At 43.2% G+C, this 26280-nt stretch overlaps 1 protein-coding gene across 2 annotated transcripts in view; it reads right to left on the bottom strand.

The window, feature by feature from the left end:
* LOC147032082 (nidogen-2-like) overlaps nucleotides 1-7262 on the bottom strand; it is a 269860-nt gene extending 262598 nt beyond the window's left edge. The window contains exon 1 of one of the 2 annotated variants that reach the window (XM_085869381.1): nucleotides 6943-7262. In XM_085869381.1, coding sequence (XP_085725507.1) covers nucleotides 6943-7152 — 210 coding nt within the window. In that variant the 5' untranslated portion in view covers nucleotides 7153-7262. The remainder of the gene's footprint in view (nucleotides 1-6942) is intronic. The other variant, XM_085869380.1, reaches the window with a different exon arrangement.
* Nucleotides 7263-26280: the final 19018 nt, after the last annotated feature.

Genomic DNA, 26280 nt, shown 5'->3' with positions numbered 1-26280 from the left:
CTATGGGTCTGTCTGTGGGTCATAAGTGCCGCTCATTCTACAGGTCACGCCCTCCAGCCTTCCAGAAATCACCACCATCTTTTTCTCTCCACGTAGCTCAGATTGTTTTAAAGGCCTGATTCACATTTGAAGACTGAACAATGCATCTTCTATCAGAAAATGAAGAGACTGTTTTGAGGAAAAAAAGTAACATCTCTGAAGATCTGGAAAAAACATGTTGTTAAAGTCTACTTCTATGGGCAACCCATGGAAGAGATGCAGCGTTGGAGCTCCTCAGTTTTGCAGTCTGTGACAACCTGTCTTAGTTGGACCATATTATCAAACCAGTATCACAATAAGGTCATCTTAGTATTCTCCGCAGAAGAAATCTATTCTGACGTGCTCAGAGCTCATTATATTGTACCTTGTAGAAAAGTCTACATCCCAAGTATCATGGAGTACGGATCTTTACCCTGTGTTGGGGTAGTTGTTATCCATATTACTCCCCTGAAGGTGATCAAATTCAAGGCTCTCCATTTTAATACCATATCTTGGCAGGGGATGGGGTGCATCATTTTGTATCCTCTCACTTCTTGCCTCACTCCTCCCACTCTCTCATCCCACCTGCTCAGAACCCATGCATTCTTCCACAATCCCACACCTGGTTACGTTCCCCAGTTCAAAACTAAGTGCTCAACTCCATTCCATAAATCTTTTCTCCCATCTGTGGAACCGACTCCCTGTGTCTTTCTTGTATCCCTCATTGAGTTATATATTTCTGGATATAATTTTTTTTTTCTAATTTCCTTTTCCTTCCCTCTCATCCTCAATTAATACCCCCAACCTTTTCCCTTCCCTTGCATGAGCAACATTGAGATTGCTTATTGGAAAATAAATGATATAACCTGCATGATTGAAGAGATGCTGCATATTATTTCAATGATCTGGAAATTACATTCAGTTCGTCTCTGTGGCGGGTGTCAAAAGGCGGAACAAAACTTATCCCTGGGCCAAATAATCGTTATTAGGTTGTCGTTTTGAGAACCAAATTGTGATGTTTCAAGCTTCAGCATTTGGGCATTTCAGGTATACTGTACTTTAGAAATAGCATTTTTGCTCCATGAGCTCTTATTAGGATTGTCACTGAACTCTGGACAGCTTGCTGTTGGAACTCTTTTGGCAGGGTATTGCATCACATCGGTGTGCCTCCTTCAAACAAATGTGTTCTATCTGCTCGCATATGTTGACGGACATTGAATATCCCACGGTGGATTCAAAAAGAGTCGGCAGGTTATCACCGACACCCAGGCCAAATTCCTACGTCGACTACCATTGATGTAATCCCTGTTTATTTCTTGCCAAGGGGTTGCTTTGGCAGCTCTGAATCAGCTTTGGGCAAACTTCCAGAGTTAGTTTCCAATGCTCTTTTTCCAATGTTTATACCACTCCAGTAACTCCTACTATTTCGGATATGAGGTTGAATTTATTCAGCTTTTAAGTTATCTTTGTGTCATTTTTCAATTCGTGGTACTTCACCATTTTTTGTTCTTTCTGATAAGATACATTTAGACCAAAGTCATTCGGTGCTTACATATCAATTAACAATATCATCTCTTTGTTTTAGGCCCCAAACAGGTATCAACCGCTTATATTTTGTGTTCTGGCAGTCCATCTGTCCATCTGTCCTTCGGTCCATCCATGTGTTCGTACGTGCATCTATTTGAAGTCTCTCCTCAAAAATGACTGGATGGATTATTTCATATTCGACACATGTATGCATTAATATTGGCACATGAGGCATATTAATTGATTTTGGAATAGGAGCCAAAAGTGATGGAACATACGATTTCATTTCCAAATTTGGCCAAAAAAAAATTTTCATTTCGGGGAGAGAGGAGCACAGGATTGTATATGCTTTTGTGAACCATTATTTATTTATTTATATACAATTTACCATCTCCACCACCAACATGTACGTTTGAATTTGTTTTACTGTTTATGGTATTTACATAGACTTTACCATCCCCACTAACTATATATCATGTTGAAATCGTTATTTATTTATTTTCCCTTTACCAATATCATGACCAACATACCAACTTGAATTCCTCACTTATTTATATACACTTTACTGTCTTCAGGACCAACACACAACTTTGAATTATTTATATATTTACGCACTTTACCATCTCCACTATTCATTTATACACACTTTACCATCACTGCGACTGGGATACCACCTTGAATTATTTATTTATTTGTATACACTTTACCAACTCTATTACAAAGATCTATTTCAAAAAAATAAAAATATATATATTTACAAGGAATTTAGGCACAGGAGGAGGCCATTCGGCCCATCATGCCTGCGCTGTACCAATACCAGATTCAATCAATCCATTAATCCCCCTTTCATTCCTGTGCGGCCTTTTTAAAAAAAAAATTTTTTTGCTGCTGCACTCGAACTAATTTTGCCGACTCGGAAGGATGACAGGCTGAGTCAACCCCCTGGTGTTAATTCAGCAGCCAACGGGGCTTGAACTCAGGACCCTGGGATCCCAAGCCGCCACCTAACCGCAAAGCCAACACCAGGATTATTTAGTGATTTAAATGTAAAATCTATGCATCCCATTTTAAAGGTGTGGTTGGGGGCTGTGTCCGTGTATTCATGTTGCATTCATACCTCTTATATTGATGCAGGGCACATCATTACCGTTAAAACCGATCATTAGGAAGAAACTGACTTTGGTGCAAACTGTAGCGTCAAAAACATAAAAACCTGGAAGACAATTTATCCCAAACATTTATACTGACTTCTAAATGAAAAGGAAAAGCATTTGATGCATGGAGCCTTCGGATGATTGATGTAAGTTATGGATATTGGTAGCCAGAGTGCATGACCAGTGAAGAAAAGCAGGAGAAAAAGTTGATGTGAGGAATGAATAAGCCTTAAAAAAAAAAAAAACATTTGAAAAAATATAGTTTGGCTCAATGATCAATGTATGCAATGATGTGAGGACCTTATCGCCCTTTATGGCATATTTCACCTGCAATTAATTTCAGCAGTCGTGGGACAATGAATGGAATGTGAGTGTAAAAGAAACCACATGATAAGTTCCAAATGTAAAACTTTTCATTTTATCCTCATCATTTCAATTGATTTGATTTAATGATCACACTCCTTACAGAGTCATTGGTTCTGTCAGAGCAGTTTCTCGACAAGGGTCCTTCCCAGCATTGTTTGTGAATGCTCTATCCTTTTGAATACTGAACGTCAACCAAGGAAGCAGCACATACCATTTTTATGGTCTGTGGTATGACTCAGTCATGGTTTGAACCACTAACTTCCAGACTCTCCCAGACTCAGAGCACAGGCTCAAACCATGACACCACCAAATCTGGATAATCAGTGCAATGTCATTGTGTACATTAATCTTTTATAATCTCACTAATCAGGCTGTTTGATATGCATCTTCTCCAGAAAGTAGCTTACCATAGGCATTGTGTAGTCAAGTTCAGTTTATATGTTCCCATCTGAGCACTTGGCTCATAATGTCAGCATTCCAGGTTTTAATTCCATAGCAGTAAGTTTATTTGTACATTGTTGGGGCTGGCAGGATAGTTTAGAGTGATGCCCACTCGCCTTTGAGTTGTGTAACCTTGGTTTGAATCTCGATCGAGATATCAGCTGTTACCCTGACGTTTCGGATTCAATGCAAGATGAGGCATCAATGTGGGCGCCGTCCATCGGACGGACGTGAAGCCTCAGGACCCGTCTGCCAGCTCCGGTATATAGATGTTAAAGATTAAAGATTTCACGGTGTAATCCGTGACCTGTTGGCGAGTTTTTTTTTTTTTTCCAGCACCCTGAACAAATTACAAATTCCTGCCACTTTCAATCAAACGTTAGACCTGGCCAACCAGATTGTGTAAGACTTGGGCAAAAAATACTCCCAGGCTGACTCAATGAGAAAGTGTGGCCATCTGAAATCACTGTAATAAAAAACAAGGGGGGAATGAGTCTTACAGAGGTCCGTAGCAATGCCCGTCGTCCATTTTCTTAGCTCCTGGCAGATGGCAAACGTCGACTTGTTAAAACTCACTTGGATCAAAATTTATTCTTTAATTTATCCAATCGTCCACATATGTCGTCACTATGTCAATGAGTGGTTGTTTTCAGTCATTCATGTGTGATGTTATAAATCAATGATCTATTCTTCCGTTTCTCATTTCACGACTACTGCTTCTTCAACGGCCCCAATTTTTGCCACCTTCTTGTTAGGTCGGTCGGGAAACATTTTTGGTGCAAGTCTTTCAAAAACAGTTTGGACAGGCCTGGCATTCGATCGAAGGATAAAGGAATTTGTAATTTGGCCAGGGTGCCGGCAATAACTCGCCTACTCATAGCCAAGGACACCTTCGTGAAGTGAGATCTTCTACCGTCAATCAACTATTTCTAGCAGACGGCACACCCAGCTTAACATCCGTCCGAGGAGCGGCACGCTTTGTAAACCAACATCCCGTGTGCGGTTCTGCGAAGCAGCGATTCGAGAGTTTGTCGTCGAAGAGGGAATCAAACCAAGACGAGTTCGCTCAATTCTAAGAGCGGTATTTCTGTGCTCTCCTGTCGGACAATATCAGATAATTCAAAAAGTCATCCATTCATTTAATATTTATTTATTTTACATTAATTAATTGATTTATTTGACAATCCATTTATGAACTCATTTAATTAATACATCGACAAATCAAACTCTAAATAATTGTACAAAAAAACAAACTGAGCAGCCAGAACATATAAAAAATATTTTTGTTAAATAAATCTCCTTATTACGCGCTAGTTAATGCATGTTGTGATACCAAAACTTGGCCCACCCTCTGTCACCTTTTCCTTTTCCCTTTCAACACACAAACATTATCGGGGTGGATAGCAATGACCTTTAACCTCACTCTTCCAATTGTTTTTGGTGCAAACATTTTAATAACGCATCATGTAGTTATTTCCTAGTTTTATCTGCAAGACCAAATGCCATCGTCAGTGACGATTTGTCGCAGGGTTGAGTTTGGGGTCACGAAACACCTCCTACCCCAACCCTGGCATAGCTTCATTACCATTCTTTTTAGACCCCACAGACGCCCTTCTAACAGATCAATGATCAGGAATGACCTATGAGTCATCTCGAGTGTATGTTACAGATAAAAGAATCAAAGGTACTTTAACATTGTTTTATTTAATGCTTCCGTGCATTCTTTCACGAACCGCCTCGAGGGTGTTTTAAAGTTGGAGCACAATGCTTGCAGAAGAGCCTTGTTATGAAATCCTCAGCTTGCATTGCCAGCCTGGTTAGCAAAGGGCCATATATCACATGGACATCCCGCGGTCTCGCCCCGTGATCCCCACCTTACGGATAACCCATCTCTGTATTCATTCCACAACTCGTCGCATCGACTGCAACAGCAATTGGCTCAATAACTGCTTTCTCCTCAACAAGGTACACAATTTCCACCGGCAGTCCCAGTGTGTTCCCTCTTTAGCTGATTTCCCAGGAGACCTTACCCAAAACTGACTTTCCCTTTCCACCGCTCTGGCTGCGTCAACTGCCTCCTCCTCCTCCCCAGCCCCTGGTCCCCCTCGCATCGGCCACTGCTCCTTAGGTCGATTCATTTCTGGGTGGTCTTTACGTAAGCGGTGTTAATCAAAACAAATAGTTTCCCCCAGAGGTTCAAACTTAATAAACAAACAACAAACAAAAAAAGATTGCATCTTGACAAAAGTCCCCACACTGGAACTTCCATTCAAATTGAATGCACCAAATATTACATGACACCGTTATTTATTTATTTGTTTATTTGTTTGTTTATTCATTCATTAAATAACTTGTGGTTTTTTTTCACGTTTTGTCTCCCAATGAAAACGTGTCTCTTTGCCTGGGAAATGAAGGCAAACGGTTCGAACGCTCTCGAGGTGGTTATAATTCTTTCCGCTTTCACTCAAAGAAAGGCCAATTATTTTCTGGTCCACATGAGGTGTGGCCCCTTTGCTAACCCATCGCAAATCCTTCACTGGTCACTCTATCGCTCACCCTGTACAGGTCACTCTCCCATTGCCCATCCTTTGCTGGCTGTTTTGTGTTCATCCCATAATGGTCACTTCTCATTGTCCATCATTTACTGGCCGCTACCTATTGCTCAGAGTATAATGGCCGGTCACTCGATCTTCCAATCTCTGTAGTTACCTGCTGTCGCAATCTAACGCCCATCCTGTATTATGGTTACTCTGCCATTGCCCCCATCATTTACCGGCCACTCCCTTGGTGGTCAGTCCCACTTGCCCCATCAGTGAAAGATCATTCCTCCCATCGCTCGTTATATTTACAGGACACCTCCTTATCACCCATCGTTTGTCGGCCACTCCTTTATAGCCCATCCTTTGCCGGCCACTCCTTTATGGCCCATCCTTTGCCAGCCACTCCTTCATGGCCCATCCTTTGCCGGCGAATCTCTCACCGACAGTTTTCAGGTCCAGCAAACTCGATCAGAACATTTCAGGATGAGTAACAGGAAGAGTGGTTCCAGCAAACGCTTTCTTATTACACAGCTCCTTGACTCGTGTCACTGTTTTGCACCAGCGATTACAATTATCGTGATCATGACGTCACTTTCGAAGCGGTATACGAGGGGTTGCCGAGCGACAGTTCCCAAGTTAATGACCAATTCGACAAACAAGCTGAAATGCAACAGGAGAGCTTTCCTCTGGATTTTCATAACTCATCTCGTTTAATTATTACATCCCTATACGGTGATGTGTGACCACTTCCATGAAAGGGCGCGAGATCAGACAGGAGGAGGCGGTTTGCCCGTGGGTTAAATCGACCGCCGCCGTTTAACGGCGTACTCCCGGATGCAACACCACAGCGTGCATAAAATTCGGATCACTTTCACGATCGTGGAAGTAACACTCACGTGCAGGGAGCGATAGGCGCGCGAGTACACACGGTAACGGTGGCGGAGCCGTGGGACCCCTGCGCTGGCATCGTCCCCGGGTGGCACCAAGGCGTCTCCGATGCGCTCCCCGTACGGGTACAACCCCGAGCGCGGGAGGGCCCGCCCAGGGTCGCACAGGTACAGCAGCTTCAAGAGGACGATCGCGAATGTCGCCCCACGACGCGACATCACTACCTGCCTGCACACACCGATTCCAAATGATTTGCTCTCTCTCTCTCTCTCGCTCTTGCTATCTCCTCGCCACGCTCCACAGTCGATATGCTCCGACTCTCTGCGCTCGCTCCCCTTCTGCGGACAGATGGGCGGAGCGAAGGGCGGGGCCTATTCCCATTCATAAAATGCCGAAACACAGGTTGATAGGAATGCGAGCAGGCGATTGGTTCGTGCGCAGGTCGGAAGCGCTAAGTGGATTAAACTCGATTCATAAAAGCTCGCCCATTGTTCGTCGCTCGCTTGTTTGACATAACATATTCAAATGGAGTTCAATATTTTGTTTATAAGCCGGCTATCTGCGTTCAGTTGCGGGATTCATGTGATCAACGATATCTGCGTCACGATTTAAAAGTACGAGTGGATGCCTGAGTGTGGATTGAGAAAAAAAAATATATATATATATATATATATATATATATATATATATATATATATATATATATATATATATATATATATATATATATATATATATATATATATATATATATATATATATCACTCTGTCCATGAGATCCTCCGATGATTTAGGTGGAGGACGACGACATCAGCTTACTTTATGGTGGATTTCATACAGACGGATATACGTGGACCTGATATCGACGACAGTTCTCATCCACTGATTATTATCGGATTTGAACCTGGCTTCTGCGCATTATCATGAGTCATTCATTCAGATTGGAAATCGAAACCAGGAATGTGTTCCGTTAGCAGGCAGCTTGTTATCACTTTCCAAACCAGTAACAACCACTTTGCAAGCCGCTTGCCAAGCCGCTCGGCAAATTCAGCAAGCGATTAAGAGAGGAGGTGCTTCGTTGTGTTAGCAAATATGACCTCCGTAGTCGGATTCAAACAATACTACAACCAATGAAATGTTCAGAGGCATACCCCTGCTGTGAATGCCATACTCAAAATATTGTCGTGTCAACGGCTCAACGAAAGTCGAGCTTGTTGTGGAGGGAGGTTAAAATTCCATGATGTGCCGAACAGTTTAAGTCCTATAGAGACGTTCCGAATGATGGTGGACTACACACGCACGGTTCGTAAGAAGAAACACGAGAACCTTAAACCTTTTGTCAAAACCAACGGGTTTATTTCCCGAAACCAAAGAAGATGACCAGGGGATGGTGATCGCAATGCGGGAGATGACAACAGGTAGAGAGGGAAGGGAGGAAATACAATCAATAAACTAGAAGGGCACTCGGTAGAGCGCACACTGCTGCCACACAATGCCTGATCCACGAGAACACATCAGGCCCAATACATTTTTGAAATATCATGCTATGCAATACTATATCGTTTTTGGCCCTGTCGCTCAATGGTGGTCATTTTTAAAATTAAATAATTCTCGGATCCAGATCCGGAATCGGATCTTCACCAAAATCGAATAAATTCGACCATGCGAGACACCCAACCTGTCCACCAAGTTTCGTCCGAATCTGTCCACAACTTTTTGAGATATCGTGCTATATGTCATTTTTGGCCCGATCTCTCAATGGTGAAGAATCACTTTAAAAATTCTGGAAGTCGGATCCGGATCCGAATCTTCACCAAAATCTAATCAGTTCGTCCTTGTCGCACATAAAACCTGTCCAGAAAATTGAATTTGGATCCGTCCACAACTTTTTGAGATATCCTGTACACAAACAGACAAATGAAGAATCACTCAGAGAGTGACAACTTGGCAAAACAGCACAAAGTAGAATGGCACTCGGGAGAGCACATACCACTGTCAGGTGGAACAGTTCATGTTTTCTATCCCACTGATGGGCTGGATCCGAACCAAAATCCAATCTGCTTGTTCTTGTCACCTATTCATCTCATCCACCTTGTTTTTGTCATGTCTCATCCACAATTTTTTTGACATTTAGTGATATATTTAGTTTTTTGGCCCTATCTTTCAATTTTAGAAATGAGGCCTGTTTTGACTTTTTGACCTTAAAATTAATTGGTAGTTGAATTCAGTGACCTGACATGAAAATCCTTTTGAAATTTCAAGTCAATCGGACGAAAATTAAGGATTTTAGAAAATTTGGCCCAATTTGGCCAAAATTGGCTTTTTGGCCTAAGTTGATCTTAAAATTAATAGATGTTTGAATTCAGCGACCTGATATGCAAATGATATTCAAACTTCAAGTCAATCGGATGAAAATTGACAATTTTAGAAACAATTTAAAAATTTGGCCGATTTTGAATTGACCTTCTGGCCAATGTTGACCTTTTGACCTAAGATAATCTCAAAAGTAATAGGTGCTTGAATTTATTGACCTGATCTGAAAATCCTGTTCAAATCTCATTTCAGAATGAAATTCTGAAAATTTCAGAATGATCTGTTGAGCGGTTTGGGCTGGAGGCAAGCGGACAGCAAGCAAACAAACAAACAAATAAAAATAAACCAATGTCACCCGCAGGGTGACCTGTCAGGTCAGGTATGGGAGCATGTGCCAGAACAGCACGTCGCTGCGTCCACTTTCCACCGGTACTCCAGGGGCCTCCGTCTGGCCATCCCCCAGGCAGATGCCAGGCCCAACCCCATCTCCTTGAGATGATGGTCAACCTGTTGCAACCATGAGGCACGTGGTCGACCCACTGGCCTCCTCCACTCATGAGACTCCCTCGCTGAGAGAATCTGGTGAGCAGGATCAGAGTCAGGAAAACGAGCCACATGTCCATACAGCCGCAACTGACGCTCACGGACTATGCAGGTAACAAAACTCATGCGAGTCTCTCTCAGCAACCGCTCGTTGGACACAAAATCCGACCAGCGATAGCCAAGTATTCTCCGAAGAGACCTGGTACCAAAGGAATTAAGTCTCCGTCTCAGATCCTTGGTCAGAGTCCAAGTCTCGCACCCATAGAGCAAGACTGGAAGTACCAAAGACCTGAAGACTCGGACTTTAGTCCTCCCGCACAGGTACCGGCAGCGCCACACCCCATTATCCAGTGAATCCATGACTCCCCAGGCCCGACCCAGACGTCTATTGACCTCTGACTCGCAGCCAGCAGAGACATGAATATCACTGCCAAGGTAAGTGAATCTCTCCACGACCTCAACATCCTCACCACAAACAGGCACAGACAGGACAGCAGCATCCAAGATGTCACCGAAAGCCTGGATCTTAGTTTTGACCCAAGAAATCCGTAATCCCAACGGCTCCGACTCCTCATTCAGCACCTCGAGGGCCCCCAAGAGGATGTCTAAAGTCTCCGCAAAGATGACTGCATCATCTGCAAAGTCAAGGTCCGAGATCTTGACATTCCCAAATGACGCACCGCAACTTGATCTCTCCGACATCCTCCCTAGAATCCAGTCCATACAAGTGCTGAAAAGTGTGGGGGCAAGTACACATCCCTGACGAACTCCAGTAACAACTGGAAATAAGTCAGAGATGGTACCACCACACTTCACAGCACTCTCAGTACCAGAGTAGAGTTCAGACATCAGATCGATCAGTTTTGGTGGCACCCCACGAAGACCAAGAATCCTCCAGAGGACATCCCGATTCACTGAATCAAACGCTTTACAGAGATCAACATAGGCTGCAAGCAGCCCCTGCCGAAACTCTCGTCTGCGTTCGGTGAGGACACGAAGTGCAAGGATACGGTCAATCGTTGACCTCTTTGGTGTAAAGCCTGACTGCTCTGGACGCTGGTGCTCAAGCAGATGGTGGCGAACCCTATCGAGAATTATCCGAGCAAAGACCTTGCCCGGCACTGAGAGCAGCGTCACCCCTCGGTAGTTGTTGCAGTCTTGGCGATCACCCTTCCCTTTCCAGAGAGGGACAACAAGGCCCCTCTTCCAGTCAGTTGGGATGATGCCTGTGTTCCAGGCAGAGCACAAAACTGCATGCAACGACACGAGTGCAGCATTTCCACCAGCCTTGAGAAGTTCGGCATGGATGCCACAGATCCCTGGAGCTTTGCCCCGTTTCAACTGGTTCACCGTAGCCCGTGTTTCCACAGGCATAGGTGGACCACATTTGATTCGAGGGTCAGCAACAGGGATTGTAACACCCTTGACGTCCAACTCGACAGTTGGGGGATCAGCCTGGTACAACCGCTCAAAGTAACCGGCCCAGCGGGCCTTCACTTCAGACTCCTCTGTCAAGAGCCTACCACTCTCTGCTCGAACTGTAGTGCTCCGAGGGATGGGCTTGGATGAACGTAATGCGCGAATTCCCCTGTAAGCGGGACCAGAATCACCTGTCCACAGGTGATGCTCTACCCCCTCACAGATTCCTCGCACATAGGCCTCCTTGTCCACCCTCAGTGCACGTACAGTTTTACGCCTCAGCTCCCTGAACAGCTCAGCTCTGCCATTCAGCCTGGCCCTGCGACTCTGGTCAATGGTATCCAGTGTCCCTTGAGAGACAAAATTCTTCTTTGTACTGCGGTGAGCTCCAAGGCATCCACCGGCAACATCAAGGACGGTGGTCTTGAAGGCGCTCCACAACTCTTCAGGACCCCCCAAAGTACCCAGACCCCCAAGTGTCCACTCAGCCTGTTCGCAAACTCCTCAGCTACTCTCTCATCCCTGAGCTTGGCAACATCCAGCCTCGGCTGGGATGGTACCATTCTCCAGGATTTAAGGTGCAGCTTTAGAGTTGCTACAACAAGCCTGTGGTCAGTATTGAGGAACTGAGCACTCTGGTAGACCCTGCAGTTCTGGATCATCCTCCAACGACCGTCAATGAGGACATGGTCAATCTCCTTTGCCACACCACCAGCGTTGGAATACCAAGTCCAGCGATGAGCTTGTGGGCGCTGAAACCATGAACCAGCCACCCTAAGTCCATGACTTCTTGCAAAGTCAAGGAACTTAGTGCCATTCTGGTTCATAGTTCCTGACCCATGGGGACCAACACACACCTCATAACCGTCCCTATCAGTTCCAGTCGATGCATTGAAATCCCCCAAGACTTGAAGTGCATCTCGTCTGGGGCACTGATCAACCACAGACTCGAGTGTGGCGTAGAATGCATCCTTCATGGTGAGATCACTCGCCTCAGTCGGAGCATAAACAGAGACCATGGAAATGACACCTAAGGAGTGACGAATCCTTAATCTCATAATACGCTCGTTGACCGGTGTTACCTCAATTATCATTGGGGTCAGCTTATTGGACATAGCTACAGCAACTCCTTGGGTATGGTAACCATCAGAGCGACCAGACCAATAGTAGGTGTAACCACCCACCATTATCTCGCCGCAATCCGGTCTCCGAACCTCAGAGAGAGCTGCAATCCCGATGTCCAAACGCTTGAGCTCAGATGATAACAGAGACAGGTGATCATCCTCTCTTAGGGATAGGACATTCCAGGCACCCACCCGAAGGGACCGCCTCAGGTTAACCCAAGGAGACCGCCGTCTGGTGGACGACACCTCAGCACCACTCCGACACACTCTCCTGCAATCTGACCCAGGGATGTTACCCCGTGGTTTCCCTCCTATCAAAGATTGGGGGTCCCGAAGGCTTTGCCCCAATCCCGTCATCCGGTGAGCTGCCCTGCGAAGGGAAGCTGCACAGGAGGTACTCCCACGGAGTGGGTTTTCAGATTTTTTTGCGTTTTTGCGTTTTGCGGAATGAAGGGTTTTACGGAGGCCGGAGTGCAAATCCTGCCACCAACCTCCTAATAAGAAGTGACCCAACTGCAGGAGGACGTCCGCAGACACAGTTGGGCACTAGATATGGATGGCCGTTGGCTCACAAGGAGCTCCTCCGCCCTTTGACAGGTTTTGTTTTTAATCCTGCTGGGTGTCCATATCCAAACACCCTCCTCACCAGAAAACCTGGTGGGGGAGACGGTTTAGTCGCCGACAACCCGACCATGGAACAGGTTAGTACAGGTTTACATGGTACCTGTAGCAGGTCACAGATCGAACCTGACCTGACAAATGACCTGACACCAGACACCTGACCTGACACCTGACACCAACTGAAGTTTCTCTTCTTATAGTAAAGCGGTTTCCAAGAAAACATTATTTAATATTTTTCTTCAATCCAGTATGGCTGCCAAACCATGTGACCTATCAATTATTCCCGAACACACTTGTACACACATGGCTTGGGGAACATTTGTGTGAAGTTACCCCTCTATTTGTCCAGCTGTTCTGGAGAAAAAGATTTTTTTTAGGTTTTCGGGTAAATCCAATATGGCTGCCAAACTATGTGACCAATGACATCCCCATGTTTTGGGAAGTTGTCACAAGAGGATCGAGTAAAACTGAAACTGAAGGCCTGGACAACATTTGCTCGAGTACCACGATTGCATTATACTCGAGACAGCCGTGTTGTTCAGTGGTGCTGAGCGCTCTATTTCGTTGGAGTGCTTGCTTGAGCGCTTTGAATATTAAGCAAGCTGCTTGGAAAGTGCTAAGCAAGCTGCTTGCTAATGGAACACAACCCAGGAAGATTACTGCTTCTGCTGATGCTTGGTATGAAGCATTCCAACCTTCTTGTAAGAACGTAATCTAAGGAAAGTTTTATTGCTTTTAGGCTTTCACGAACTGGCTCACCAGGCCTGATGTTCGAATTCAAGTGGTAGGAATTAATAACTTGTTCAAGATGCCGGTGAACACTTGGGCCAAAAACTTCCCCCGCCCAACCCCACAAAACGTGGGAATAATTGTGCCCGTTAAAGAAGTTCAGAATGCCGGCAAAATAACTCGACTACTCTTCACGAAAGACACCATCGGATCTTTTTAAACACCCACCAACTAATACCAGCAGAAAGGACACCCAGCTTAACGACTTCTGTTGAAGGACAGCACACTCAGTGGTACCAATTGCCCCTACCTGCAAAACACCAATCACAGAGTTGAAAGCCAGGTCGAGAATCTAACCCAGACGAGACAGCTCAAGGATAACTGCACAAGGATGAGTGTATAAGTGCACAAGGATAAGTGCGCTACCTCTGCAGCATCCTATCAGACTACTAAACAGGTCCTTGACGTGGTAACTAAATAATTATTCTGGCCGTAATCAGGACCAAAATGCTGCTCTTAAATAGACCAGACCAGACCAGTAAGTGGATGAACCAGACAGCAAGAGACGAAGTGTAGAAACGACATTCAACACATTTGGAATTTTGAAAGGCTAAGAGCTGTTTCTCTTGGCTTTTGATGGCTTGAAATAAGATGACGTCTTCTCATTGTCTCCAGGCAAAGCCGGTGCTCACATTTGCCATTCTGACCTGCCACTTCTTCTTGAAAAGCTTTTGTAATCGCCGAGACAGCTCTTCGTGACAAGACTCGTCTCGATGGTACCCTTGTAACCTCTTCGTTCAGGCAGCAGCTGAACAAGCTCCATACAACCTTTCGGCCCATTATTGTCACGTTTAATTAACCCTTTCGGGGTTCCAGGTTGTGTTTGTGAACCCATGCTGCGAGCTGCCACCCCGACGCGTTCGTGGGTTAAGTTCATGTTATCGTTCATTCATCCCCCCACTCGCCCTTTATAGCCTGCTTTCACACTGTCAAATATTACTTTCTTTCCACCATGTCTGATGGCTCATAGAGAAGCTTGAACAAGATGAGACCTTTACATGTGGAATTATGGACATGGACGCTTAAAAGTATTTACAGGCGTGTTACAAGGACATTTGGACACAACGCACAAGTGAAAACTGAGTATGGGATTGGAATATAGGGTCATTTACATCATATTTAACTGAGAGATGACAGAATTTCCTTTCCTTTAGCCTCACTCACCACATTCCCTCATTTTTGCTCTCCTGACACCTGTCTGCTCCCAGCTCCCTTTTTATTTTCTACTCCATGAGTCTATAACTGTGCTTCAATGCCATTTTTTTTAAAATATATTTTATCCAAACTCAGTTCACCCTCATTTCCCCGAATCGTCGAGCATATACGACATGTAGATCATCATCGCAGCATCATTTCACATTTTTCTCAGATGCTAAAAATGAAGAAGCTGACTGTCTGGAGAACCCTCCCATCTACTTCCTTACCAATCCTCTTGAAGAAGTTCAGTCACTCAAACTTTTGTGTCTCACCATCAGCTATGATCTTTCTTTGATCAAACCAGATATTTATGTTGACCACCAAAGCCAGTTGCCGACTGGCCATCCTCCGCCTTGCAGTCTTTCCTGAGTGCACCTGAACTCTTATACACTTTCAAGGCCTTCGTTCTCCTCCCACAGCTTGATGGAATACTGCTCTCCCCCTCTGGGTTGGCACCCCTACCTCACACCTTGCTCAGCTTGATGCCATTGAAACCTTCAAGATCATTGGAATCTCCCACGATGAAGTTGGGTCCACGGCCTATCACTTTTCAATTGCAGACAAGTCAATGGTTTTTCTGTCTTCTACCGTGTCCTTTCTGGTTTTGCACCCTCTGCTTTTTCCGTGCTGTGTCCATTGCCGCAAGCTGTCTGCCACCAACCCCATCCTGGTGAAACTCCCAAAATCCATATTCACTTCTCACCTCCACTCATTTGTTCCTTTTTTTAGTGGAACCAAATTCCCCCGACTGTTCAATCTCATTCTTTCCTCCAGGGCTTCAAGACAGCTGTTCACCACCATTTCAGGTCACCCCCCATAAATAACCCTGATCTTTTCTGCCTTCATTAACCCTCCTCAAGCCCACCTTTTTCCAGGTGTCCAGGTTACCGGGTTTATCCTGGCTCCCTCACTTTCCCTCCTCCTCAATTTATTATTATATTTTTCCCTTTTCTCATATTTTGTTCTATTTCTGCTTCTTCCCCAGCTTTACCTTCCATTTCTGTGATTGAGAGTTTTCAGCTCTATCCATGCCGTTCGCACCCTGGGTCATCTCCATGCTCTCATTCTTTCCCATGTCCTTTATTCCTCCAATTCCCCTCATATTTTGTCCCTTTAGCCTGCTACTTATGTTTCCAGCCCCCTCTCTCTCTAATGCTATTTTCGTTCTGTTACATCCTGGATTCCTGGTCCATTCTGTGTTCTAGCTCCTACATGAGCCTCGGCTCTGCGTACAAAAAAAAAAAAATCTTACCTCCTTTATACAACATCACCTATCTCTCCCCTTTCAAACCCAACTAATTCCCTCCTTTTTTTTGGTCTCTCAATCCACCCCCTACCCCTACACGCACTGATTTCACTGTATTTAGTCTTCTTCTTCCCACAAATTTTTATCATTTGAAGATCCTCACTCCTCCATCCTGTTATTCCTTCCTTCCTATTAAAATTTGCTTTCCCCAAAACGATTTTTTTTGTCAAACACCTCTTTATCCTCCTCCAATCCGTCTTCTCGCATGATTTTGGAACCAAACAGGAGTCTAATGATACCGATTCGATGGTGAATCATTCCACCTATTTGTGTCTTTTATTTTTATATTTTTATGCATTATCACCACCAGCATAGTAGACAATTATTTGGAGTACATCCCTTTTCCACTTAAAAACTTCGACCATCAACTGCTTTCCTCGTTGATTGCAAGAGCCATGCAGCAGGAGAAATCATAGAGCTGAGGGATAATAGCAGGTCATGTGATAATCAAATAAACTTGTCTTCCAATTTCCTTATTCATCTATTACATCTATTCAGAGCACTTGCAAGGCCTGAGTATGTTTACAAACCTTCAACCTTATTTGTGACCTTAGCCAAGGAACTTGAGCTGTTCATGATGATCCTTCTTCTTTTGTATGCAGCACAAGGCTGTAGGGTAGCATCATTGGCTGATGGCATAGCTGTGCCGCTGATGCAATTCCCTCTGTAGGTTACAGGAAGAATTCGGAATTTGTTTAGGGAGGGTGCCAGTGATAGCTCGCCTACTCTTTGTGAAAGACACCATGGGATATGATGAAAATATGACTTACTGCATATTACAAGATTCAATTATTTTGTTTTGATACTTATGATAAGAGGCTAATTGTCTTCAAAAGGCTGTTTTCTTGTTTGAACAGAAAATGTTGAATAATATGACATTACAGCCAAAAATATATTTATATATAAAATATATAGGCTGGGCCATAAAAAAGGAAAACAAAACAAACTAGCATCCGTTGAAGACAAAGTCTTCGATATCCCCCGCCATAGTAAATGAGGATTATTTCTTAATACCTAACTTGTTTCCATGGAAAGTAACAGAATTTTTTTGGGGGGAAATTTCCAAATATCAAAAGGCACCAGTTCACAAGTTGCTTGATATGTGTACCAAATTTCGTAAATATATCTTGAGGGTATTTGTAGTTAAGCTCCGGAAACGAAATGTGACGGACGGACGGACGGAACCCATTTCTATATTCCCCGTCAACTTCGTTGGTTGGCTGGGATAAAAATTGTAACTCGATAACAGTGATAGGTATGAAATAAGTTTTGAACGTGAAATCTTTTTTACAATCCTCAAGTTTCTATCTAATCCAAGTGCGCATATGACCCCACCCCCTCTTTTCCATATATATATATATATATATATATATATATATATATATATATATATATATATATATATATATATATATATATATATATGCAGCAGCAGGTTAAGCATTGCTTTTTGAATGTAGTCTTGCATAAATCCAGAGATAATCTGAATCACTGCATCTTTCAAATTAGCAATTGTGGTTGGTTTCAACTGAAGCACACTTCCTTTTGACGAGTCCCCATAAAAAAACACAAAACAAGGGAAATAGACATAAAATGTCATTATTTTATGAATTTTGCAGAATGGCGATAAAGGGCAAACCCATATTTATTTACAACAAAAATGGTCGCCAGTTGACCAGTCAGCCATCTTTGATCAGGTGCAAAAATAAATTGAAATGCACGTGTATGCCATCATGTACTGGGCTTATGCCACGTATGAACAAAATTGGACCATGCATGTCCAATAAATGGTTGAGGACACGTTTAAGTAACAAAATGCTCACCAGTTGGCGATCTTTGATCTGATGTGGAAAAAAAATTATGTGCATATGTAAGCTATCATTCGTGATCTGTCTGCCAAGTTTGATCAACATCGGTAAATGCCTGTATGAGAAATGGTTGAGAACGTGTTCAACATCAGGTTTTTTTTACAACTAAAATAGCCGCCAGTCGGTCAGCTTTGATTGCATTGAGAAACAAAATGATGTGCATATGTATACCATCATGTGTTGTCTTTCTGCCAAGTATAAATAAAATCAGACCGTACTTGTCTGATATATTGCTGCGGACGCACACACACACACACACACACACACACACACACACACACACACACACACACACACACACACACACACACACACACACACACACACACACACACACACACGCACGCACGGACACAAAAAATGAAGACCAAATCCATTAGCCTCCGTTTTGGACTAAGTCCAATGGGGGCTAATAATCCAGTGGCAGTGATAAGTCAGGGGGTGGTATGGGGGAAGGGGAGTCATGGAATTAAGTTCTGTGACTGATAAGGTGATTAGGAAATTTTTCTCTCAGCCAAGTGAGACATTCACTGAAGGTGTGAAATGTGGCTCCATCTTGTTGAAACCGCAGGTTTTCAGTATTTCTCATCCTGTTCCGATAGATACATCTTCAGCATGTGAAGATAATGATCTTGTGTCGCGATTGCTGCCGTTTCGGTACTGTAATAGGGTCTTCGAAAATAAGGACCATTGATTTGTGACGCAACAAACAAACAAAAAACTCATTCCACTGCAGACGGTATTTTTCGAAGAGTGGAGAGATGCTTCTTCGTGTTCTTGTGGCTTTTATAATCGCCAAAAATCTGCAAATTCTACTCATTCATAATCCCATGAATTTAAATTTGGCACTCAGAGGAAATAATGTTATTGATACTGAGATCTTCATTTTAATTTTCCACACTGATTATTCTGATTCCTGTTTCAGCTGACAATGATCTTGTTGACTTGCGTGGAATTATCTCCATATTGTCTCTGTGACACGCACAGTAACACATCATCCTGATCAGCACTTGTTACCCCACACACACAAAGCGAAAAGTAGGATTAAGCAATTGGTTCACTTCGTCTGTCTGTCTGTCTGTCTCTCTGTCTGTCCACAATCGTCAGTTTATAATTGAGGAACAACATCATTTCAATTGAATGTTATATTTTGAACACAAATCGCAACATGAATCGAAAAACGAACCTGAAGTTTATCAGTACTTTGTCTCTGAATTCATCCTGATCGTGTATGTCCAGAGAGTAGTGAAATATTTCATCACTCTATCTGCCTGCCTGGCAGTCAATAACTTAATGGTGGTAAACTTCCGAAATGTATTTTTCTACAAACTTAAAAATCCTTATTTCATTTCAATTGAATTATACACCTGAACACTGTATAACACAAATCACCTTATTGGCACGAAACCTAAAAAAAATTGTTTTGTAAGCACGTAAACGAGATGCTGGGAATCTTTCTCTGAGATACTCTCTGCAATCTCTTTGGTGACTTTGTTTCAATGTTCGCGTCATAAATAAAGATGCACTACCAGACGTTAAATTGCCCCATTATTTTTAATATCTGTAAAAAAAAAACAACCTTGTGTCAAGGCAATCTTGGGAAATTTGAAATTTATTCACAATCATATTATGAAGAAAATGTCGGCATGATCAAATGTTGCCCTTTTTATGGTCCACCCTGTATTATGTATTAGGAGTATTCAATTATGAATTCAGCCTGCAAGTTTCATCTTTACTGGAGTTTGAATGTGCCAGAGGGTGCCAGCGACAATAGTCTACTCATTGTGAAAAACATTGTGTGATCTTTATCGTCCACCAACGACCAGTGCTGGCAGACGGGTTCCCAGCTTATCGTATCCGATAAAATCGTACACACCCTCCCTGCGAAACACTTGGTTGACATCATTTTCGAGTCAGGTCAGGAATCAAACTCAGACCAGATTCAAGTGCACTACGTTTTAACTCTCCTGCCAACTGAATGGTAACAATAGTAATCCTTGTTAATTATTATCTATTGTTTTTTCAGTAAACTTTGAATCAAGGAAATACAAGGGTCTTCAGCATGGGAGGAGACCATTATTCCCATTAAGCCTGTGCAATCATGCCAACATCCAAGTACTCCTCCATCCCCACTACTTTCAGATACGTAACCAACTCAGCATTAAAAAAAATTCCACTGACTCTACCACTATCCTTGCAGGGAGAGAATTTCATGCATAGAGCACTTTTATATTGTTACGGTTCTCGGAACCATATGCATGCAACATACAGTTGGCCCAAGTCAGTTATTTCATTAATATAGTGTAGTTAGGTCCCTACCTTTTGTCTAGTGGGAAGATGAGGGAGTGTGTTGTGATGGGATATAGTTAGGATTAATAAATCATTTTTTCTCTTTTATTTTATTAAATCATTTTCCCCTCCATTCCACTTCCCACTCTTCCTCATTTATTTTCTGAGGTGAATTTCCTCACACCCTCATCTCGGTTAACATAGTGTACCACCGACTACCCACTGTATCCGGAGTCTCGTTTTCTGAAGCAAAATCGCGAAGTTCGCTCTGAAAGCCGCATCGGCTTCCACCTTCCCAAACCTAGACATGCGCGGCATGGGCGGGCGAGACCGGTGTCTGGCCGAAACCCTGCCCAGAAGGGCAGACCACATGAAGGCCCGGTCCAATCGGGATGCTCGGATCGGACGATGACGTCGGCTTCGCCATGGCTCCTCCCCGAGCTCCGTGATCTATAAAGTACGGAGCAATCCTCAGAGTCGTCGTTGGAATTGTGAAGAAGTTGGGGAGGTTGAAGAGAATTGTGAGTTGTGAAAGTGTTCCTGCTGCCTGGCTCTGCCTACGTCTCGCCTAGACGGCCCGCCTACTGTACTGGTCCTCACCCACACGACCCCGACCAAACCTCTTACCTGGTCCTGCCTACTGCTCATCTCTCGCCTCTTTGAACTCCACCAGACACGATTACCACACATGCGGATGTGGACCGAACTGCACAGCTTTTGCCGGGTGCCGCACCACGGAGCATCCCTTCCCTCGAAACGCTCAGGTACCGAAAACTGTGACCTCAACTCCCTCCCTCCCTGGCTGCAAAAGGTCCCTTTTCTTTTCATTGGGTTTATTTTGTCTGAGTGTGTTGGCGCCTGTCCGTTAGATAAGCCTGTGTAAGATCATCATTGTTGTAATTGTTGCTTTTATTAATCCCGCATCAAGTCCGCACTGTCCGCTTTTGTAAGTTGCTTGTAAAATTGCCGCACCACACCTCTCATCTTTCCCCTGCATTACATACCGAATAAACCATTTTCCTGTGCCACATGCTTTTCCCCACCTTATTGGAAATAAATAATTGTAGTAATGTTCCCAGCTCGTCTTTGTCTTTTCCTTCATTGGTCCAGCATGGTTCGAATCTGAGTTTAGCCGGGTCTTTATTCCCGATAATCCGTTCCTTCTAGCCGGTACGTCCTTGGCAGTGCCGCTCGACTGCATCCGAGCTGGAAAGGTAGTCGGTAGTTGGTAGAGTTATCCGGTTCGGGCAAGGCTTACCGAGGGCGTGGTTCCCTGGTAGTCGAAACCGCTTGGTTAATGAGGTAACTTGATTCTAGACAGGAGGTCCCTTGCTCAACCACGCGGTTGAGGTATTGCTGTCCACGGTCGGGTAAGCGACCCGCCGCGTCACGGAATTATCCGTGAGTGACGGCCTACAATTCCGGGGAGTCTGGTGGGAATCGACGTTGCCTTCCCCCACCTCGTGGTTGTTCTCTCCGCCGGACCCCTGGCCCGCAACAATATTTATCCATAGCAATTTATTCATCATAACTTTGGTAACATTAAGTCATCATCATCACACCATTTTAAAGCCTTTTTCCCCTGAGCAGGGGTCAGCTTTTTGTGGGCTCCAATCATGATACCCTTTTCTTGTGGCAATGTTTTTTACGGACGGATGCCCTTCCTGACCCCAACTCTTTTGTCGCCTTCGACCCTGCAGGGATAATTACCAGTATACTGGTGCTCATTTCGCCGACCTTTGGAAGGATGACAGGCTGAGTCAACCCCCCTGATGTTAATTCAGTGGCCAGCGGGGCTCGAATTCAGGACCCCGAGGATCCCAAGCCACCACCCTAACTACTAAGCCAACACCAGGCATATAACTTTGGTAACATTAAGTGAGGGGTAAAAATATTCGACATTCCTGAATCAAATATGGATGTTAAACATGCATCTTATCAGTGCTTCTATTATTATCAATCAAATGGGAGAATAAAGAACATTTTAACCAAAAACTTATTAGATTATATAAGCTTATTGCACAAGTTTCTTTTAAACATATAAATGACCAGCGAAGAACAGGTGTTTATGTGTGGATGAATTCCCCCAGAATTGGCATTGTTGGGGGGGTGCTTGTAATACCCACTCCCACCTGAAGCAGTGCTATACAATAAACATTTACATAGCTCAGAGAATATGGAACTTTCAAAATGATGTATGAATGTGAGTGAGGCCTTTCACGCATGCACTGTGTGTTTTCAGTGATCTGCTTCCACGAACTGGGGCACTTTTTAACCTGCTGTTGCTTCGGCAAAATCTGTTAAGACAAATACTCTTTTTAACATAATTTTCAGCATTTAAAGAAAGAGTGGTAATTTCAAAATTGTTAACCATAATTTTTGTGTTCTTGGATGAAAATTTAATTCACAAAGATCTAGAAAACACAAGAAATACCTGTAGATGAGAGGTGTCTAGGTTCTACAATTTTATGAGCGCTGGCAGTAGATTAACACACACATCCACACATGGGCGCGCGCACAAAGAGACACACACACACACACACACACACACACACACACACACACACACACACACACACACACACACACACACACATTTCTCCTTTTATCAATAGATGCAAAAATCACTTTTAACAGTGTATTGCTATTGTGGCACCAAAACCAACTGAACTAGAAATTTATAACAAACCTCACAGATACCAATCTCACCCCACTCACGACATAATTAATAGTAAATATCATCATTTTAAAATATTTGCTTTTAAACTTACCCTGTTCATTCACGAGCTTGAAATATGACCCCATCACTGTTAAAAAGCACCCTAACCAGATATGGTGTGTCCCTCAGGGAGGTCTCGTTTCTTCCACATAAATAATAGCTGGCACAAGCTTTGTATATTTTCACATTGTGTATACAAGCTTTGTCTATTTTCGTGTCGTATACACAAGCTTTGTCAAAGAGTTGATAGCCATTACATTGTTGGTAATGACACACAGTATTGTTTTCTCAACTGTAATAAATCCATAAAATAAATCATCAAGATTGCCATTTTTACAGGTGTCACACTGGCAAGGTTCAAAGTCCATTCACTGGGAACAATAGTTAAAGGTATTTGTAGACTGCACCCACCCATAGTTCTGGCTTGGCGCTAGCCCACATCGCCAGGAGTTTTTGCAGTGCCTTGCCAGAGTTTTGTATGGAGTTACAAGTTGACCTTACATTTTCTGAGGGCATCATGAAGGTATCTACATTGTGACAACAAAAATAGTAAAAACAGAGGACCACTGGTCTTGTAGTTCACCTGGCTGGTTGCCAAAAAAATGGAGTGATGGATGGATCAGGGTAAAAACAAGAGCTGGATTTATAATTCACATTTAGGTCAGGTAGTATTGGCATGATGTTCACAGTAGTGCAACTCCCTGTTGTCTATGAGCCGTCGTTTGAGGTATTTCCCACTTCCAGTATGATGATGTCATTTCCTGTTGTGTCAAAATTTTCCCTATTTGATTAGGTAGAACTCCAAGGAGTCTATAATTCATATTTTTTGAGATATTGCCCACTTGCTGTACTGCCCATATGATGACACTGTAGGCAATGTTGTGTTTTGGATAAGCTTATTTTAATCAAACATTCCCATACATAGATGATTATATATTTTAAGTTTCAAATTTACTGGTTAAGCGGTTTCAGAGAAAATTAATTTTTAAGGTTTTCCTTTGATCCACTATGGCTGCCAGACAGCATGACCAATGGCTTCATTGTTATCAAATTATATTCCCTATATATAGTTGATGACATATAAAGTTTTGCATCAATTAGTTATACCTGGTGTGAGCTTAATGGTAAGGGTGGTTGGCTTGAGATCTCCAACATCCTGAGTTCAAATCCCATTTGGCTGTTGAATTAATACCAGGTGGGGTTGACTCTGCCTGTCATCCTTCTGAGGTTGGCAAAATGAGTACCAGCTTGCTGGTATCCTGTGTCAGAGAAGTGACCTGTCCAGGAGACTGCTTTGGCAACACCAATGCTCTGCATAGATCATAGAGTATGGTCCCAATGGATGGATGGATTGATCAGTTAAGTGGTTTCAGAGTGGGGATCTTTTTTGTTTTTTAAAGGTGTTCTTCTGATCCAATATGGCTGCTATACCACATGACTGATAATGAAATTGTTTACAAACTATATTTCCTTTGGGTAGTTGATCATAAATCTAAAGCTTTGCATTGATCAGTGAAGCAGTTTGAGAGAAGAAGATTGTTAAAGGTTTTCTTGTCATCCAAAATGGCAGCCAAACTGGATTGCAATTAAAGTACATAACTTTGGGACCCTTCAAACCTTACAATGACCGACTTATTCATGAAAAGGGAGGATGCCAAAAACAAACTTGAGTTCTACCACACCAAAGATCATTTTAGCCAAGTTTGGTCACAATCCCAGCAGCAATTTCTGAGAAGTTGCAAGTGTTTACGGACGAACATGTGGGCAGACTGACGTACAGACAATGCACCATCCCAGAAACTCACCTGAACTACTTTCCAGGTGAGCGGAAAAAACAAGTCACTTAAAGCAGTTATTATGTATGTTTGTCTGTACGTATGTATGTATGTATGTATGTATGTATGTATGTATGTACAGTGGCCTGTAAAAGTATTCACCCCCTACTAATAATGCCACTTTTACATGTATTAGGAAAAATGTAAAAACAATTTTTCCAACTGAAATTTTTTATTAATAACTGAAGAGATCAAATTAAACACTGTAATAGTTGAAAGAGGTTACATGTCAGGAATACCTGCAAAAAACATGTTCAAATCAAAATTCACTGGTTGTAAAAGTATTCAGCCCCCAAAGTCAGTACTTGGTGGAAACACCTTTTTCAGCAATGACTGCTATGAGTCTTTTTGGGCGGGTCTCTACCAGCTTTACACAGTGAGATGGAAAAATCTTTGCCCATTCTTCATGTGAAACTTGCTCAAGTTCTGCCAAGTTTGATGGGGATCGTCGATGGACTGCAATCTTCAAGTCTCGCCACAAATGTTCAATTGGGTTCAAGTCAGGACTTTGACTGGGACACTCAAGAACATTTATTTTCTTCTTACTCAGCACTCCAGTGTGACATTAGCTTTGTGCTTCGGATCATTGTACTGCTGAAATACGAATCTCCGACCCAGTTTCATATTCATGGCTGATTCAAGCAGGTTTTCATCAAGGGTTCTCCTGTGCTTTGCACCATCCATTGTCCCTTCTATCCTGACAAGCTTGCCAGTGCCTGCTGATGAAAAGCAGCTCCATAACATGATGCTGTTACCACCATGCTAGACAGTAGGAATGGTGTTGACTGGATGATGTGCAGTGTTGGGCTTGCACCAGACGTAACGCTTTGAATTTAGAGCAAAAAGTTCAATTTTTCTCTCATCTGACCAAAAAACATTTCTCCACATGCCTGCAGCATCATTAAGATGCTTTTTTGCAAACTCCATATGAGCTTATGGATGTGTCTTTTTCAGTAATGGCTTCTTTCTTGCCACCTGTCCAAAGAGGATATCTTTGTGAAGGGAACGGGATATTGTTGATTAATAAACATTGACCCCCATCTCAGATGCAGAGCCTTACAGATCTTTCAAAGTCAATGTTAGATTTAAAGTGACATCTTGAACCAGTTTCCTGCTTGCTCAGCTGCTGAGTTTGGATGGGTGACCTGATTTGAGTAGAGTCTGGGTGGTATGATAAATTTTCCACTTCTTAATGATCGATTTAAAGTTAAACAACTGATTAAATGGAGGTGAAACGTGTTACACTTATTTTGTAACCTTTCAAATTTGCTCCTGAAGTGATTGAGGGTTCATTAGGCCAAAGGTTTTGAATACCTATGTAAC

The sequence above is a fragment of the Eptatretus burgeri genome, chromosome 2, assembly GCF_056783735.1.
Source record: "Eptatretus burgeri isolate ZD-2024b chromosome 2, Ebu_testis_v1, whole genome shotgun sequence".
NCBI classification, from domain to species: domain Eukaryota; kingdom Metazoa; phylum Chordata; class Myxini; order Myxiniformes; family Myxinidae; genus Eptatretus; species Eptatretus burgeri.
Note: the sequence above shows the minus strand (reverse complement) of the source record. Positions and strands in the feature narration are given on the sequence as shown.